This window comes from Pomacea canaliculata, linkage group LG2 (genome assembly GCF_003073045.1).
Source record: "Pomacea canaliculata isolate SZHN2017 linkage group LG2, ASM307304v1, whole genome shotgun sequence".
Lineage (NCBI taxonomy): Eukaryota > Metazoa > Mollusca > Gastropoda > Architaenioglossa > Ampullariidae > Pomacea > Pomacea canaliculata.
The window spans coordinates 22,136,652-22,156,800 of record NC_037591.1 but is presented as its reverse complement, the minus strand read 5'-3'; the positions used below and the strand labels follow the sequence as shown (position 1 = coordinate 22,156,800).

The 20,149-nt window shown below is 39.0% G+C and overlaps 1 protein-coding gene across 1 annotated transcript; it reads right to left on the bottom strand.

Annotated features, from left to right (window-relative positions):
- Positions 1-334: 334 nt before the first annotated feature.
- Positions 335-13,155, bottom strand: LOC112555248 (vacuolar protein sorting-associated protein 13A-like). The gene is made up of 7 exons (XM_025223561.1): positions 12,922-13,155; positions 7,521-7,564; positions 4,519-4,561; positions 3,315-3,409; positions 2,695-2,794; positions 2,387-2,457; positions 335-391 (listed from the first exon to the last, which is right to left on the bottom strand). Exons 1-7 carry the CDS (start codon positions 13,019-13,021, stop codon positions 335-337), a joined length of 510 nt encoding a protein of 169 aa, XP_025079346.1. The 5' UTR covers positions 13,022-13,155.
- Between the last annotated feature and the right edge of the window lie 6,994 nt (positions 13,156-20,149).

Below are 20,149 nucleotides of genomic sequence, written 5' to 3'. Positions count from 1 at the left end.
AACTACACTTTTCCCCATTCCATGCTCATCCTCTTTCATTTTCCTGTTGTCGTGTTAGCTTCTTCAATTTCTCCCTATATGATTATTATTTATACTTTATTATAATTATTATTATTATGTTATTAAGTCTCATAAGCTTGCTTATAAGCTGGGATATGGTGCTATTTAAAACAACTATATATATGGTTGGCAGTTGGCACACACTCCACTGGGTGAACGATTGATCAAAGATGGTCTTTCTCTACAATGTATGCAATCAGCTCTCGGAACCTGACAGTAGAATTCTAGATTACAACAAACTACGACAAACAAGAAAAGAAAATGCAGGTAAATCTTACCGATTGGTATTCAGGTTTGCTCCCATGACCAGAATGTTGAGCTTCGCAGGATCCTGAAAATTGTTGCAGTAAAGTATAACTTACAAAATAGCTTTTGCATCCTTTTTTAAATTAGAAATAGTTTGCTTCCATACTAAGCAGGAGGGATCTTGCTTTAAAAGAAAAAATTGTCTAAATTTTAAGTTACCAGTCCAATAACTTTATAAAATTCACCATGACAAGAACCGACTAGAGATGATTTGGAGTTTTCAACCATAAAGAAAATTAAAAAATAAAATAAAGGAGACTGACCGTACAGCTGCAAGTATGCATCCTGTGATCACTAATTAAATAACTATACAATCGTTACTACAATATATCACCATCCTAACAGTTATGTGGCTTTACATTTTGTATCACTGTCAACATTCCTTCTTCTCTGGGTAATTGCTGGCTAAATCTCTAAAGACCACCTGTCTTGATGCTGTTGTGTGGCAGAAATAATAATTAATGTTCCTGTCCACTGACAAAAGGATTAAGTAGCACGCGAGAGCAGTTATATTCTTTCTAAGTACCTTTAATATCTATTAGAAATATCATCACAGCTCCACAAATCAAAAATGAGAAAGAATATAGTACCTAAACTGACATTAAAACTGTTTAAGGCCCCAACTGACCCAATATACAGGAACTCTCCTTCTTGATTCAGCAAGATTGGGGAAGCAATTCCAATAGAGGAAAGGGAGTCTAGTTGACCAACGCAAAAGTACCACAATAAACCTTAAAGCATTTATGAGAGCATACCAAAGTAAAATAGATATTTTGGAGTGGACAGGAATGTACATGCTTACAAGAAAGTCTCTCTGGAAATGAGATGATGTTGGTAAAACTGTTGCAACACAATGACGTGCTGAACTGATTTTATTTAAAAAACTGAATAAATACATAGAATGCTACAAAGTACCCTTATCTGTAAAAAGTGTATTATTAGGTTTATATCAGTGTTGTACATGCCCACACATTTCACATCGTTGATTACAATTTTATAGTTACCTTATAAATCTAGACCGTGTGACTGCTTCTTTAATAATGCATGGGTTCCAGCGCTCTTCATCTGTGTTCTGGAGAAAAAAGCTATCATGACAGTATTAAAATGCACAAAGGCTAATATTTCAACATTATCATGCAGTGTATGCATGAGAATTAAGATAATCCTACTATTTATTATAACAATCAATACTTATTGCAAGTTTCAAAGCACTTTCCCTATGTGTAAATGAACGCCATGCAATTCTTTATTGTTAGGCCATTGACACTTACAACTGACATTTATGAGCCTCCTATAGCAAGCAGCCACACCATTCCATCATGAATATGTATTGTAGTGTAAGCAATATAACTGGTCACACATTAAACCTAGCATACCAGACAATTTCATAAAATGAAAATGGAATATACTCTTGTTTGCACATATGAATTATATAGACTCAACTTTTAATGCATTAGACATAATTATATACATCAACTGATATTTCTTGTTGTCATTTTAGTCTAGTAGTAAATGAATCTGCACATTTTGCAAAGTACAATGTGGTAAGCCTTTCTATTTTAGCTTTAGATCATTCAGTGATGTCCACACAAATCAAAAGTGTATTTCATCATTGCAGTCAGAGTCTACATAAGAACTTAAGGAACTGGATATTTGGAGTGAAATATCTAAATTATAGGTATGAACTTCAGAAGCACACAGTGCTGGGTTAACCTAGTAGTCTAAATTGCTCAATTGCTACCACTGGCCCAACAAGTACCTTCACCTCTCTCTCCCAGGTCAAGAACTACTTTTTTTTGCAGTAGGGTAGAACTTATCTATCCAGGTGTAACCCTCACTTTTACAACCATATCAACAACTATGACTTTAACACATTGGGCTTAATACAATAGTAACAGAAACTCCAGGAAGATAATATATCACCTGAAAAAGCAGCTCCTGCAATGTGATGCCAAAGGCAAAAAGGTCGTGCAGATTGGTGTGCAGTCCTCATAACGAACATGGATATTGTGACCTTAACCTGTAAGTTTTTGACGATCTGTGTAGTTAATTTCTCAGCAAAAGTGTCTTTCTTGACTTCTTTTGGTTGCCCTGCACGGTCAACACAATGCACATATTACACAACCAGACTATGATTCAGTACAGCTGTTTTAACATTTAGGTGACAAGCTGTTAGCAGTGACCTAATGGAAGAGCTGTATCAGAGTCAACACATTCATAATGAGACTGATGAAAAGTAGCCTGAAGCATGCTTTCCTTTTTACAATTGAGAAACTAATTCGTTTTTGATTGTTTCATGTGTATGTTGCCAGAATATTTCAATCCTACTGTCTCTCTGCTTCCAGCTTTTGGCTTCTTCAATCTGGGCAAGCTTCTTCTGTTTAATATCGTAGTATCTTCTCCTCTTTCTTTGCATCATACTTGACTCCTGTCAACACACCCATGAATAAGAATTGTTATAGCCAATGAAATCCACAAATGAGGACAAACGAAAAGGAAAGGCAATCAAAGTCACATTAGCATGCAGGACTCTGGACTAAACAACCTGTGCTTACTTGTAGTATGTAGTGAAAGGAGAAATAATAAAGCTGGTTGTGCTTACTAACCTGTGACAAGCTCTTTCCCTCCCTCATTTGTCTCTCTTTTGTTTTCGCTTTTAAATTACAACACTGTTCCAGAATGAAGTTTGTGTGCTGTTAACAAAGTGCCTTTAATGAACCAGGTGATAGGGATATTTTAGTGTTTTTAGCACCAGTTATATTAGAGTTGGGTGTGGAGCAGACAATAGAGGGCATGTCATCATTTTTTTTTGTTTTGGATAGTGCTACCTTACAGGTATACCATTTTTGTTATGGTTGTCACGTGTTTCCTATACATGAAATGCTTCCTGACTTTTGATAGACTGTTTTAATAAACATAAAAATATATAAATAAAGCAGTTTACCTACCAATATTTGTACAGCAAGTGCATAAATCCCATTCAATTTCAGCAATACTGGCTCAGTGTACAGATTTGTCCAGGGGATCTTCAAGACAAGCTTGCCTTACAGAACATAAAATAATTTTAAGTGATCAAGTTTTATTCTCCATGAATTTCTTTCAGTTTGCAAAAAGATTATAGAAAAGTAACAAACCCAAATATCTGTTGTGATAACACTAGATTATGACTGATCTTTGCATCCATGTTGTAACTGCATCTGTGCATTTGCACAGTAGTATGTGTGCTTTTATATAATACTTTTGGATCTGAATAAATGGTGTTTTATACCGAAATGATCACATAAGTATTATCACAAGCACCTACAGCTGCAAATGACATTTCAATAAAACTGTGGCACTAAGGTATGTGGGGGAAGTAATTCTCAAATCTACATTTGATGAACAGAATTACATTTACTGACATGGGTTAAATAAAAACTCCTGAAAACCCAATTCCATATTTTCTCCTTTTCTGCAACAAAGTTACCCAATACAATCCATAGAAATACATAGGAATGGGTTAAATTTGTTTCTTCATCAATGACAGGCTCCACTTAGATAAATTGCTTGTGCAGTAATGCTACAAATTACCCACCAGATTTAATAACTTCCATACAATAAGCAGACAAGAATGGGTTATTCTTCAGCTGACAGCAGAGATATGCTCCACTTAGATAAATTACTTGTGCAGTAGCATCTGTGCTTGGTTATTTAATTACAAATTTACTTTTTATTTATAATCTTTTATTCTGCCATTTAAACGGCATTCATTTCTTTCAAAATAACAGTGTATGTATACAGTCTGTATATAATGCCAAGTCATTCTTACCAACCGCAATAGCACTCTTGAACAGGTCTAACAAATGTACCTAGTCTGAATATGTGTGTGTAAGAGAGGAAGAGAAAGTGTATCTGATAAGTGTAATGAGTGAGGGGGTTAAGCATGAGTATAACTGCGTGAGTGTATGAGTGTAATAGTAATCTCTTCAGTTTATTATATATCTTTTTCTCAGTTGATTGTGGAAGCTCCCAGCAACAAAGGAAAATTTCTATCTCTGTTACGACCAGACATAGACAATAAAGATGTATTGTATTGTATTGTATATTCAATCACAGGTAGTATTTTCATGGTCACTACCTTAACACAAATGTATCTAAACAAAAATGATTTACTTATGTGTCCCGCTTTGACTTTCACAGGTAGGTCAAGTTCATCCTGCAATTTAAGAAAATTTAAAAATACATTTTATCTTATTTTGTAATTAAATATAAACAATAAAATTAAAAGTCACTAAAATAATCCACTTCAAAGAATAATATGACTGGCAGACTAGACTAACTTGTCTCTCCTAATATAGTTTTGTCAGAATGTCATTTTTTTAAGTTCTATTCTCACATATACAGTAATAAATATGATAACATGCAAGTGTAAACAAGGTTAGCATTATTTTCAGATCATTATAAGTTTGATTAGGGCTGAGTGCTCAACATTTGATCCTTTATGCTACACAGTATAATAAATTTCATAAACAGCATCTTTATTGTGCATTTATTGACTACAAATGGCATACGATAAAATGAAAAGATAAAATTGCTTAGAGTAGATCAGGGATGCACAACCTACGGCCCGCGGGCCATATCCGGCCCGCAAAACTTCTGCCCACAGTGCAGGAAATCGGCATGTTAGTAATAAAAGAAGACCTTAAAAAAACGAAAAAAAAGGAAGAAGAAGTATTTATCCCCACGTAGGGGCGTTTCCCAATCTTTTTTTTTTGCGATGGACGAACATTTCGATTCAGTGCTCCGACTTGGTGTCTCTACGATGAGGCCGGACATTCAGAAGTTGGTTTCGGGAAAACAACTTCAAATATCCCACTAATTACTATATAATTAATGATAAATACAACTTGTTTCTAATAAAAAATGGTATCTGCTCTATTTTTTTTTCCTTTTTGTATTTTTGCAGTGAAGTGGCCCGCGACACGGCTGTCCGAAATGGATATGGCCCGCGACACGGCTGTCCGAAATGGATATGGCCCGCAGGCTGAAAAAGGTTGGGCATCACTGGAGTAGATGATGATAGATATTTTATTAAGAATGTGAAAATGTATGCGTAAAATCTTATGTTAGGGTATGCAATTTTTAGGCTATTTTACAGATTCATATGGAACACAGCAAGAGGAATATCTATCACCTTTGCTTTTTATAAAAATGATTTAAAGTCTTATTTTCTTAAGAAATATTGATGGTCTGCAAGTGACACTACTTCTGTCAAAATGGCTAAAGAACACCGGATGTTCCTACTTTTGTATGCTGATAACACTGATAGTCTGAATCTGAAATAATATGTACAGGAAGCACTCAATGTTTTTTCAGTATATTGTGCCATGTGGCAAGACAATAACATTGATATGCAGTTGACCTTCACCAAACAGCTAGAGGACCTGGACTTTGCAGATGACATTAGTCTCCTATCTCATCAGCAGCTAAATGCACAAGCCAAACTGAATAAGCTAGCAGAGGAAGCGGAGAAGACTGGTTTAAAGGTCAACAAAAAGAAAACCGAAGTGATGAGGATCAACAACAATGAGGAAATCCCAATTTAACTTCAAGGAGAGAACATCCTGGAAACAGACTGATTCCCGTATCTGGTGAGCATAACCAACAAGGACGGTGGAATGGATGATGACACCAAAAGCCGCATCAACAAGACTAGGCATGCTTTCAACAGCTTATGCCCCATCTGGAACGCCTAAGCATTATCCTTCAGCAGTAAGACCTGCATCTTCAACACTAGTGTTGAAGGCAGTATGGTTCTGAAACCTGGAGAGTGACAAAACACCATCAACAACAATCTCCAGACCTTTACCAACCGATACCTATGCCATATTCTGGGAATATGATGGCCTAAAAAGATTCCAACAGCAGCCTGTGGAAAAGAACCAGCCAGAATGCCACAAGAACAAGACATCAAAAAGCACAAATGGGGCTGGATAGGACACACCCTGCACAAACCAGCTGACACCATTGGCAAGCAGGCACTTGACTGGAATCCTCAGGGTAAGAGGAGAGTTGGGAGACCAAAGCAAACTTGTAAAAGAACAGCAGAAAGCGAGGCAAAGAATAAACTAAATTATATTGTTGTATGATTGTGAAGTGTGGAGCTTTGGTTCTTGTGATCTGGCTTAAAAATTATAATTGCATTATTTTAAGTATGATTTTTAGATTAAGAGCAAAACACACCCATTTAGGATGCACACACACAAAATTTAATGATACTTGGTAAGTCGAGATTTCAACTAGATGTTATTGCAAAAATTAGGAGGCAATGTTTTTGGTAAACAGTGAAATCCTTTTAATGTACATAAGTTTTGTAGTACTGCTAAACAGATAACCTACAAATTGCATGTGAATGATAGAATCCATTCATATGTTACTGCAATTAAAGAGTTACTGAATAGTTTAGGGCTGTCAGTGGTTTGGGAGCAACAAAAGAATCTGAAAATCTTCCCCCAAATGATTTAAATATAAGGTTAGAAGATGTTTTTTTGACATGCATATACAAAAATGGTTGTCTAAATTGTATGAGAAGACTGTAAGTTGGAATTACAGAATGTTTAAAAGCCTTTTTCTCCTATGAAGACAACATTATCTCAAAAGGACTGTGTAACACATTTTAAGTTCAGAACTTTAATGCAGTTGAATTAAATAAGCTCTTCTGCTCCACAGAAAGCATGCACTAACAAAACTTATACAATTTATGAAAAGCATTTTATAGCTTTGATAAGTAATGTCACTTTTTTAATGTCATGTTAACACAGTACAAATATCAGCAGATGCATAAGACAAACTAATTTTTTGTATGTTGTGAAAATTGTGTGTTGTGAGCAAGATTACCTTTAAGTGAGTCTGTCTTATCTTGGTTTCAGTATTATATGATTACAACAACATATCATGTAACACTTATTAAAATAAATTAAAATAAAATCTTACTTTCCTTGTTCCCATTTACTGTATTTTGGTAGGATATTGACTAATTTCTTCTATCTCAAATCTTTGTTTAAAGTCACATTAAAGATGCAAGGAATTTGTTAACACTCATACGAATTTCAAAACATGGTAAACATTCTATAAAAAAAAAAACAACATCTATAACATGTGCTAAATCTTCTTACCAATGCACTCTCTTTTATGTTAAGATTGTCAAGAACCACACTGCCTGTAAAATAAAGAACAAGTTCAATTTCAAGCATCAGTTTCAATAAAGCTACAATAAATATTGTGATGTAACTAATAACTACCACTAATTTTCATTCTTTCTCTTCTGAATTCAGCAAGTATTGTAGGTTCGGTTCTTACATGATCATAGTTTAGTCTTCTTACCATGGTTAAAGATGCATTCCAAAAGACAAAAAGGCACACAGGCATTCATCATTTATATCAACATTCAAACACTTTATTTACATGCTTAAAATGTTTTTCCGGATACAAAACAAATATTAAAAACATTTGTTTCTAATAAACTCTATATATTAACTACACAATAGCTTTAAAATATATTTATTGTTAAATAAATATTTTTTTCTATCATAGGATGACTTTAATGTCACATGTTCTGGAAAGCACACATATGTGTTTATACCCAATCACATGCCTGCACATGTATACACACACACTGTTAATTAAATGAATACTAAAGGCTGTGACAGTGGTGATAAGGCTGTGGTATGCTGTGCAACATAAGTGAGGGAGAGGAAGTGTTGGTCATTGTTAGGATTTGAATGCCAGTGATTGGTGGTGTGTCGTTAGTTGAATTAGTGATATATATATATTGGTGATAACAATCAAGATAGCTATAAGCAATGTCCAACCATATCACTGCATCAGTTCACACAGAGATTGAGTTGAGGTCATTGGAGGACAAAAGAGACAAAAGAGTCCCGAGTAATTTCTCTTACAGAACATACTTTTTCCACATGAACGGAAGTAGATGAGATTCAAACTGATCCTACTCTTTACAAGATTCTAACTTTGCCTTTACAATCCCTTTCAACAGAAAAATAATATTATACCAAAAGATGACTGATAATGCTGCTACCTTTTCTGGTATGTACAGATGTGCACATACATATGCACATACACACACTCTCTGTAAGTTTTTTTCTTCTTTCCCTCACATAGACATACTTAATCTCAATTACTTCTTAATTATTCAGTGCAGTACCAGTCTGACATTTGACACTACTAATAGTATAAAATGTGATATACAAGTTAGGTCATGTTGATGCTGACATAATTCTATGGTCCCTTTACTTCACTCATGTATTTACTTTCATTTATTTTAATTATTCTTAAATCAATCTCCAAACAGTCATCTCTGTGGACTTGTGTGCGAAGTACATATGCATGCAATGGATTGACATGTGTCATGCATGGGTGTATGCCATGGTTTTCAAATATCTTTATTCAATAATTAATATGTATACAGCCAACAGTTGCTATCATTAGTGTGATCGTGTAACATATGGTGCTAGACAGGAAAGAAGCAGAAAATGACTCACTACTTTGCAGCACAATGCACAGTATAACGCAAATGTTGGTAAACATAGCTAAGATATTTAAATAAAGAGTATTGCTTTTATGTGCAAATATCACATTGCTATGATATATATATACATGAAAGAAAGAAAAAGAGAGTGTGTATGTGTGTGTGATCACGTGCATTTGCATATTCTTTGTCTCTTAGTTTGCATGTCTACATGATAGTAATGATAACTGCAGGTCCTTAGTAAATCTTGATGTCTTTCATTTCTTTTTAACTAAGCCACTAACATAGATCTGAGAATGATTTATCAAAACTTTTTCCTCTTTCGCAAAAAGAACACCAAAAATGCTGAAAGAAAAAAAAACTATGGAGAATGTGCCATGAGTTAAATTTTAACAGTGATGTAGGCAATCATGAGACCGTTACAACACATCTAGTCTGCTAATGATGGCTGTATCGCCTCCTATATTGGGAAAACACACAGTCACGTGCAGATGTGTCAAGTATTTTCTAATCATTACAATGTCTTATAGCTAAAGAAATTTTATTGCAGGAAACTTTAATTAAAATTGGGCTTCTTACTTGCAAGTGCTGTAGAAATGAAAAAATTACTCTTTAACTGTTAGGGCCTTTTCTTAACTGGAAGAATGGATTATGTACAAAGATTTTAGAGACCAGTTTTCATTATGCATGAACATGATCTTTAAAAACAGTAAAGGATATGCCGCACTAGCCCTTCCTTCCTTCCTATACATACATTCACACAAACATACACAAAGATCACATGTTAGTACCTAATTTTACTTAGTGAATTTCTTTATACTGTATAACTCTGCATTTTGACAACACTGTTATCTTTGTTGCATACTTGTCTTTCAGCTAGCTGCAATACCAATCAGCTTTTATTTATAATACTATATATCTGGTTCAAATTAAAAGCGTGTCTACTTAGATCATTTTGAAATAATCTTAGAACACTTATTCAATAACACATATGAATTTTGTCTGCTTCCATTGATGGTATGAGAAAAGCATTTTACACTCAAGAAAAGCCACTCTTTAAAAATATTTTAAGAGTTTTTTGTTGATTTATTGATTTCCCTTTCTTTCTTGATCAAGATGGCACTAGTTTGCATACATTGTTCCATTCTGTTTTCACAGACTTAATTATAAGTGTCAGAATACTCTCTACAATTGAGTTTTACTGTCAACAATGTATTTGCACTAAGCAAGCATGACTGAGACCTCTACTGGCATGTGACTTTACAGGTCTAATGGAGTGCAAATTTATTTTTTTAATGACTGGGTAAAGCTCTGTACAAGATACTATTTTCCAAACCCTGGGTGAATACCTCCTATCCATTCTTGAAATACATGCCTACAAACATTAGTGTGCATAAAAAAGGTCAAAATTATGAAATCACGCTTATGCACATATGCACATAATTAGCATATGGTGAGTCTCAGATCTCCCTTAGGCTAACGTCTTCATGACATAAATCTACGTCTCCAGGCATCAGTGTTGTTGATGGTTATGTTTGTAGATATATCTTAAAAATTGGAAGGGATGTATTTATACACATTTGGGGAAGTAGTATCTTGCACGAGGCTTTATCTGATTATTAGAAAAAATGTGATTCCACTATTCTTTTCAGTTTTAAACTACCTCCCTCCCCCCAAAAAAAAATTACACCATGAAATGGGTTAACTAAAATTGATTAAAAACCCCACAAAGCTCTGTATCATTAATCCACTAACCACGCTGCACATTGATACAGGAAACATGATCCTGATACAGAGATCTGTGAGGTGAATACAAAAAAAATATGATTGCATTCCCCACTACACATATCTGTTTTGGCTGCAAACAGCTTACTCAAACAAGCCAGAGACACTAAAGAACATGTACCATGACAGGCTATCATAGTTTTGTGGACCTTCCTGTAGGCCTTGTTAGCCTTTGAAGCCTCAGCTTCCAGCGGAGTTCACAGAGATTGACAACTTTCTTTGTGATCCATGGGACTTTAGATGACTTCTTCCTCCTAAGAACTTTCTCTGTGGAGGCCATGAGTACCTCTTTGACATGACCCAAGAGGGGTTTCCACATTGCAGTCGGTGTGAAGTAAATTCAAGGCAGAGAACCTGCCACCTACTTCAACCCAAAAGGCAGCCGCGATCCCAGAATGGTTTAGAAAGTCGAGATTTCACCTGGGTCTGGCGATCTCCATCCTTGCTTGCTTCATTGAAAGCCTCAAGCGGGGTGCTAGGAGCACAAGCTTACCGGGAAACGCTTGTGTTCCAGGCTCGAGAATGCTTGATCTGAAGGAGCGAGGTACGAGTACAAAATCGATTTGGTTCTGGATCTCCCTATTGGGCAAGACCCATGTCGCCAAGAGAGACACCTTATGCAGAAATAAGGTATTCACGAGGACAAAACCCAGGTTGTTGGCCGCCTCCAACAGTCTGGTAGCTCAAGCATTGGTCGTTCCTAGACCAAAGTGCCCTACAGTGTCGGACCATTGCTCAAAAGCATCTGGGCCGACTTTTGCATTTAAGTCACTGACGATGGTGACTAGGTTGGTCTTGGAGATGCCCCGAACTGTGTTCGTCAGCTGTTCATAGAACACTTCCACCTTGTTGTCCCTGCTTTCGGTGGCTGGTGCATGAACCTGCACTACCTTTAAGTTTATTGGCTAGGCGGCTATACGGGAGGTCGTGAGGTGGTCAGAAATCAGTGTCCAGTTTTTTATCGCCCTTGCTATTCATTCATTCATCAGGAAACCCACACACCAGTCACATCTTCCTTCGCTTCGTGAATAGAATAGCCTATGGCCTTTGGGCGTCTTCCTTTGTTTCCTGAATAGAATAGCCTATGGCCTTTGGGTGTCACTGTTTCTCCCACTCACGTCCAGCGCATCTCTGCCAGCCCCACCACATCCCAGTTGTATCTCTCCAACTCCAGACAGAACTTGTGCACTTTGCCACACTTGTGGAGAGTTTGTACATTCCATGTACCAACGTTGATACGTTTGCACAAATTCAAAGTTCTTACCTTCCAACTGGGTTACTGGCCATGATTCCTCACAGACAGGGTTCTCCAAACTTCGGTCCTCTGCTGGTTGGGTCTCTCTTGACGTCCAGTGTGCTCCTCTTCACCTTCTAATATAACACCACCTTGTGGAAGGCACCAGCGGTGAGGGGCGTGGAGCTTTTTCTACTGGGCGACCTCTGAGCCAGCATGCAATTCATTAACTTTTGACACTTTCATGAGTATATTTGGACAATGTACTGGGCCAGTGGTGCCCATCCCTCTCCGGCCCAAGCAACTCACGGGTTGTGCATTGAAAGCAAACGTCTAGTACTATTACCAAGGGAGGGATGACTCAAGACCTCAGCGTTTGGCGCTTGACTGGCGAGAGCCAGTTATCCCTCATAAGCTCTCCACTCGACTGAATAAAGAAACGTGTCTTTGAACAAGCAAACTTGCTGCTTAATGTCAATGACCACACCAAGGACTTTGTTCTTATTCTAGTTCCATCTCAGAACTTAAATATAAAGACAGAAAAAAAATCTTCACAGACAACTGATCTGATACTTACGTTATATATCAGCTAATTTGGTGACAATCAATAATCAAGAGAGATAACTCGTATGTTTGCAATGATACTGCAAGAAGGCGAAAGGTTACACTATTTCCCACAACAAAATGCACATTAGGTGTTCACTTATTTTTTATTACCTCCACCAGAAGTATAAACAAATTTTGTAATGAGGTAGCTTCCCTGCAAAATATTTTCTCATGCCCACGCATTCTGAGTACAGCAAGATGCTGTGTCTCAAACCACTCTTATCTATCTGCAATCTCTTTATGAAGAGTAAACATTAACCGGAATTTAAATCAAGGCAATAAAATAAATGGGAACTTTAATTTCGCACTTCATTTCGCACAAATTGTTTTAAATAGTTATTGATAACAGTTTTACAGTCCTTAAGTAATGCCTCTGGCATGGTCCTAAAAGCAGTTCACTTACCTCCCCATATTCCAATTTTCAGTTGGGATGTATCCAAATTTTCCACAAAATCACCAAGAAAGCGATTGATAAGATCAACAACCAACGATTCAAACACCATCTTTTTGAACGTCTGTACTCAGCACTCCAAGCAAACTTGCAACAACTCTTACGTGAGCGTATCCCGTTAGGTCAGTGAAGTCTCGTGCCACCGGCGTCAGCCATTATGTTTACGTCAATATGCTAATCAGGTCACAGATACAGATGCCTATGGTCCGTTTCATCATTCTCAAATGTGATGGTAAAAGTATCTTTGTATCGATTTAAATGCGATATACTTGATAGAAAACAACGGAAGACGGATAGCTAATTCTTAAATGAGAAGATAGATAGGTTAAGATAGCTAGTTTTTTTTTTTTTAATTATTGTAACCGCCGGTGGATGCCATAACCTTACGAATTCTGGCCGGGAAACTATTCCTTGGGTCTCTCCAACTAACCTCGTAATTTTATTTTATTTTTTTTAAACTTAGATCACTTGTAAGATTTATGGAAACGAATTGCTGTCGAACTGAAAATTATGCGTTCTTGGTGGGACCAGGTTCAGAGAACTATCTATCTATTCCTCTTCGTGCATCAGGTTGCACATAAGGCCTCAACCAGAGTCCGCCACCGATGTCGATCGGCTGAAACCCGCTCTAGGTGACCCCATGTCCAGCCCTTTCCCTTCATCTCCCTTTCCACTGTTCTTCTCCAAGTTTCCTTTGGCGGCCTCGTTTCTTCGGCCGTCTGGAGTCCATCGTAGGGCGACTCTGGAAAGGTCTGCTGTCTGCTGGCGGAGCACATGTCCAATCCATCGCCAACGCCTTCGTTGAACCTGCGTGGTGATGGACTCGGTTTCAGTTCTTCGGTGGAGTTCTTCGTTGGTGATGGTGTTTGGCCAAAAGATGTTAAGTATGCGCCTGAGGCATCTGTTTTGGAAGACGTCAAGCTTGTTACTGATGGTTTTGGTCATCTTCCAAGATTCTGATCCATAAAGGAGGGTGCTGATCACATTTGACTTGAAGATTCTCAGCTTGATCTTCTGGCTGATGTTTTTTGCCTTCCATGTGCTCCTGAGTGAGGCGAAGGCCTGGCTGGCTTTCGCCAGTCGGGCTCGAATCTCCACCTCCGCATCCCCGGTGTTTGACATTTTGGACCCAAGATAGGTGAAACTGTCAACTTCCTCAATCTCTTCTCCATTTAGTTTGATGCTGTCTTGGACTCTGGCGTTCACTCTCATCCTTTTCGTTTTTTTTTGTGCTGACCTTCAAGCCAAGGTTTCCAGCTGTTTCTGAGAAGGCCTTTGTTTTTTCCTGCATGTCTTGGTGGCGGTGTGACAGCAGGGCAATGTCATCAGCAAAGTCTAAGTCTTCTAGCGCTGTTGTTGCTGTCATAGTCATGGTCCATCTGATCCCTCTCCTCTCACTGTTGGTGGAAGTCTTCATGATCCAGTCCATGGCCAGGATGAAGAGGAACGGCGACAGAATGCAGCCCTGCTTCACCCCGGTACTGACGTTGAAGGGTCTGTGAGCTCCGTGTCACAGACAACCTGGGATTTGAAATCGCTGTACAGCATTGCAATGACCCTGAACAAGTTTTTGCAGGGACTCCGTAATGTCTCAGGATCTTCCATAAGGACTCGCGGTGGATGCTGTCAAAAGCCTTCTCCAGGTCGATGAAATTGATGTACAGCGGTGTGTTCCATTCGTTGCTCTGCTCCAGAATCTGTCGCAGAATGAAGATGTGTTCAGAGCAGGATCGCCCAGGGCGAAAATCCTGCTTGCTGTGGTCGGAGGTCTTTCTCAAGAGTTGCCGTCAGTCTTGACAAAACAATCTTGCTGAAGACCTTGCTGGTGAGGGAAAGAAGTGTTATGCCCCTCCAATTATTGCAGTCTCCAAGATCTCCTTTCTTGGGTAACTTGAAGATGAGCCCTGTCTTCCACGCAACAGGGACCTGCCCTGATTCCCAAATTTGCCTGAAGATTTCAGTCAGCTTGGGAGCTGTCACATTTATATCTGCTTTCAACATTTCTGCTGTTATTCCATCTGCCCCTGGTGCTTTGCCGCTCTTCATTGTCTTGACTGCTGCTGTCACTTCTTCCAGGCTTGGTGGGTCTGTGCAGATGTCAAGGTCTATAGCTGCTGGCTGGATGTCTGCAAGCTGAGGGGGATCTGGTCTGTTCAGAACCGACTCAAAATGTTCCCTCCAGCGCTGTAGTTTTCCTGCCTCTCCCTCTATAACATTACCGCTCATGTCTTTCACTGGAACATCACTGTTCTTAAACCCGTTGTTTAGCTGTTTTGTTTATCTTGTACAGTGTCTTCAGGTCATTTTTACTTGCTGCATTTTCTGCTTCATCTGCCAGTTTCTCTATATGGTCTCTTTTGTCGGTTCTTGCCATCCTCTTTACCTCTTTGTTTAGTTTTGTATACCTTTGTCTGAGTTGTTCCTTCAGGCGTTCAGATCTGGTGCTGTTGATTCTTTGTTTGGCTGACTTTCTCTCTTCTATCTTCTTCCATGTCTCTTCTCTGATCCACTGTTCTTTCTTTTTCCGTTGGAAGCCCAGTATTTTTCTCTCCTGATTCCTGTAAGACTCGAATGAAGTCGTCTAAGGTCATCTCTTGTTGGTCTCCTAGTGCCTGGAACCTGTTCTTTACTTCCATAGCAAAGGCCCTTTCGGTGGCTGGATTTTTTAGTTTGCCGGAGTCCACTCTCTGCTGACGTGCCTGTTTTCCTCGTGATCGACGCAGCTTCAGAGAAACTGTGGCTATCACAAGAGTGTGGTCACTGGCAATGTCTGCTCCTCTGTAGGCTCTAACATCTTGAAGTGAGCTCCTCCATTTTCGGTTGATGATGACATGGTCTATCTGGTTCTTTGTGATCCCATCTGGTGATGTCCATGTTGCCTTGTGGATGTCTTTGTGTGGGAAGAGTGTGCCTCCAATCAGTAGGTTGTTTTTCTTCACAAAAGTCTGCCAGTCTCTCTCCGTTGTCATTGATGGTTCCGATTCCATGTTTGCCCATGACATGCTCCCTGTAGGTGTTGTCACTTCCCACCTTGGCATTGAGGTCGCCGATGATGAGCAACATGTCGTGGGCTGGAACGCTTTCTGAGGCTGCCTGGAGCTGATCGTAAAAAAGCATCCTGTCTTCTGCCTCAGAGTCATTTGTTTGTGCATAGCAAGCTAGCACTGTCAGCTTGGTGTACTTTGAATGGAATCTTGCTCTCAAAAGCCTGGGTCCATAAGGCTTCCATTCCAGCAGTGCCTTTTCCGTTTTCTTGTTGAGGAGTAGAGCTACTCCTTCAGAGTGCTGAGCGTCTGATCTTCCTGAGAACAAGATGGTATGTCCTGACGCTAGTCTCCTCTTTCCCGTGCCGGTCCATCTGACCTCACTGACTCCCAGGATGTCCAAGTTGTAGTTGTCAAACTCCTTGACTAATTGGAGCATCCTGCCAGTCTGGTACAAGGTCTGGACGTTCCAGCACCCCACCTTCAACTTTTGCCTCGGCTTCAGTAAATCCGCTGTCGGGGCGCCAGCTCCCTTTCGGGTTTGGCTGTCGTCCGTCATTAGTCCAGTCTCCTGGTGTGCTTCATTACCTTCGCCATCTGTGACGAGTTCTCTGGTTTTAGTTTCTGTAACATGATTTTTTTTACATGGTGGGGTTGTTAGCCCTACCACAACCTATTTTACCTCTAGGTGAGGTGTCCACCTTAGTCGCCTCTTACGACATGCCTGGCTGGATGGCAGGGACCCTATTCTTACAATGCTTGCTAGGCAAGCATACCCCGGGGTCCCACAGGGGGTTCAGAGAACTGGCAATGTATAATTCTCCCTCTCATTGCTCTCAGTGCCAGGCTTTAGGGAGGTGGCAGCTGTCAAAGGAAAGGTCACGCTCCAGTACATTGGGGAGGAAAGTAAATACAAGCTCATCGTGATCTTCTTTTGCATGCAGGGAAATGATCAGAGCCGTCATCAATTGCACCCATTTTCAGTAGCTGCATGACTTCTATGAGCATTCCTGCCAGTTCTCACGATGCCATCATTGTTCAATTATGCATTCTGATCGACTTTCACACATAACTGACAAAGTGGATAAGAGTTCTATCCAGGTGCTATACCATAACCTTGTCCTATTAAGCCTGAAGTTAAAGCTGAAGAAGAATTGCCACGTAACCAAACCCCTAATTCACTTCAACTTGAAAAAAGGTGCAAAACCCAAATGCTGGATAAATTTTCAAGGCCCAAATTGAAGATCAATTCCTGCCCTTAAAGACACTGTGATTGTGATAAAGACACCCTCACTAGACATAATAAGGAGATTCTACTTTCAACAGGCAGGGAAGTGCTAGGGAGGCAAAGGTAGATGAAACTAGTTTAGATCACAAATAATAACCTAGAGCTCTATAATTAAAGGAGGGCCCTGAAGTGAGAAAGGGTAAGCAGCTTCCAAGCAAAACAGATGTGAATTGTAACAGGAAGGCAGCTATAAGGAGAGCTGGATCAAGGACCAGTGCTGGATCATAAAGAAAGTAATGGCATGAGGCATGAGGCCTACCAACTACTGAACACTAAAAATTTAATTCATCCTAGACAGCAATGGCCATTGTGTGGATGTACTAAACCAGTGGATTAAATATTTCAGTGACTTAAATTTCCAGTTGAGGACAGATGCAGATGACAATGTCCTCCAAAGCAGCAAGACTAGAGCCAGCAAGTTTGCAGACTTGCCATTTCTATGGAAAAAGTGAGCTATCACCTGGCATTGAAACATCCTGGATACGAGCAGGAATATCTGATATATTTTATTTTATAGGGAAATCATTTTGTTAGACTTTGTCAGTGGTGTGTAAGTGGAGGAAAGAAAGATCCTGAAGTGGTTTACATATCAGGTCAAAAGACTGAAATATAGGCCAACCAGCAACTCATCACAGGTAGACATGACATAATAAACATAAAGCTGACAAATATTAGGATACTTATACTTTTGGCATCCTAAAGGATGCAGACAAGAATTAAAATATGAGGGATGCCCAATCTTTTTTTGTCTAACAGACCATGAAGACAAGGAAACAGGTCGAAGTCTTGCAGCCCTAACATAAAACTATACACTCTCTCTTTTCAGAAGTTATAACTTGCATTTACATGTATGAGTAAAAAGACAATTTTTGTTTTGCATTTTTGAAAAAATAGGGTTGGAGTCAACAACAAAAATTCAATCAAACAAACACCTTTTTATTTTTCTGCATTCCAAATATTTATTCAGTGCAAAATATAAGCATTTTAAGAGGTCCAAGTTGTTAAAGACATGTAAGATCAAAACAAAACCCAAAAGGAAACAAAACTGGATATGTAACCGAGTGTTGCGTGGTGAGGGGAGTAGAACAGTGACCACAACAGTCCAGCACTCAAACCAGAAAGGCAGGAGCCTGTCAGCAGTTACACAACTCTTTTAATGCCAATAGATCTACAGTCACGGCTGCGTCGCTTGTCTCGCACCTTCTCTTCGCAGTTTTCTCCCCTTGTCCTTACGTCTCAGCTCTGCCCTTATATACCTCGCGGGTGTGTCCCTTTTCGCGCTCTTTTGCATCAGCGTTGTTTTCGCGCTCTTTTGCATCAGCGTACTTTTCGCGCTCTTTTGCATCAGCATTATTTTCGCGCTCTTTCACAATCGTACCTTTACTTACTGGCATGCATCAGCAGATCTATCTAACAAGCGCTGCACATTGTGCCTCAGCAGCAACAGATGTTTCTTGATTTAAAATATTTAAGATACCTGCCCCACCGTCGTAAGCATATTAGGCGAGCTTGTATACCAGCCCTAGTATTGCTAGCAAAAGCTCATCAGCGAGGGCGCTGTTAGAGAAAGAGTCGGCGGGGATGTAGAGGGCCGGTAGTCCAGCGCTTGTTAGATAGATCTGCTGATGCATGCCAGTAAGTAAAGGTACGATTGTGAAAGAGCGCGAAAATAATGCTGATGCAAAAGAGCGCGAAAACAACGCTGATGCAAAAGAGCGCGAAAAGGGACACACCCGCGAGGTATATAAGGGCAGAGCTGAGACGTAAGGACAAGGGGAGAAAACTGCGAAGAGAAGGTGCGAGACAAGCGACGCAGCCGTGACTGTAGATCTATTGGCATTAAAAGAGTTGTGTAACTGCTGACAGGCTCCTGCCTTTCTGGTTTGAGTGCTGGACTGTTGTGGTCACTGTTCTACTCCCCTCACCACGCAACACTCGGTTACAGATAGCACAACAAATTTTAAGACTGAACATGAGATTAAATTTAATTCAAATTGCTGCATAAGACATTAAAACAAAATTTAAAATGTACTGAAATTGCTGGACAAAATTGCAGCTTAATTGTGGATTCATTAAAATAACTACCAGAATGTTCTTGGGGGAAGTTATAGTGAAGATACCTTCTTCATCCATAACTCATGAGAAACATTGGCTTTGTGTATATGTTTGTGTGTGTGAGAGAAAGAAAAATAGGTTTGATTCTTGACAAATTTAATCTGGTGAAAATGATATCATTTACATTAGGGATTTTGGTTTTTTGTCATTTTGTTTTTGCCTTCAGCTTATTTTGATGTCTGTCACACTACCTTCTGTCATAAGGATAAGGTGCTATGCAAGCGAACTTTTACTATTATTATTTGTTCCAAGAAAACCATGCATAACTAGAAAATGTGCCTTATGTGAATAGGATTTATAAAAGGCACATTAATTTTTTAAAATGTGAAACTGGCATGAGAAAGTGGCAAGGGTTAAAAAAAGAGAAATGAGTCGATATATAAGGAGATAACTCTTTTCTTTGCCATAAGCAACACAACGGCGAACTCGTTCCTTACTTCCATTTGTGAAATGTTGGGTTTTTTTTCTCTGGTGACTAATTGAAGTCATGAGAATGAAGCTCGGGAACATAAACCATGGATTAGAACTCGGAAGCATATCAGCTCTAGGAAGAAAAATAGTAGTCAAGAAGAGTAGGAAGCTTATTCTGTGCTCAAAATTAAAAAAATGGTGTTAAGTATACATGAATAATATACATTATCAGATAGCATATGATATCCATAAAAATTTAGTGCAGTATGATGCTTGTACTGCAGTCTCACCCATTAAGATTTTTTTTTTCGTGTAATGAAATAAGGCCAACTAAAATGCTCAAATTTAAGGACAGCCATCTGTTTGACTTCAAATCGCCCTT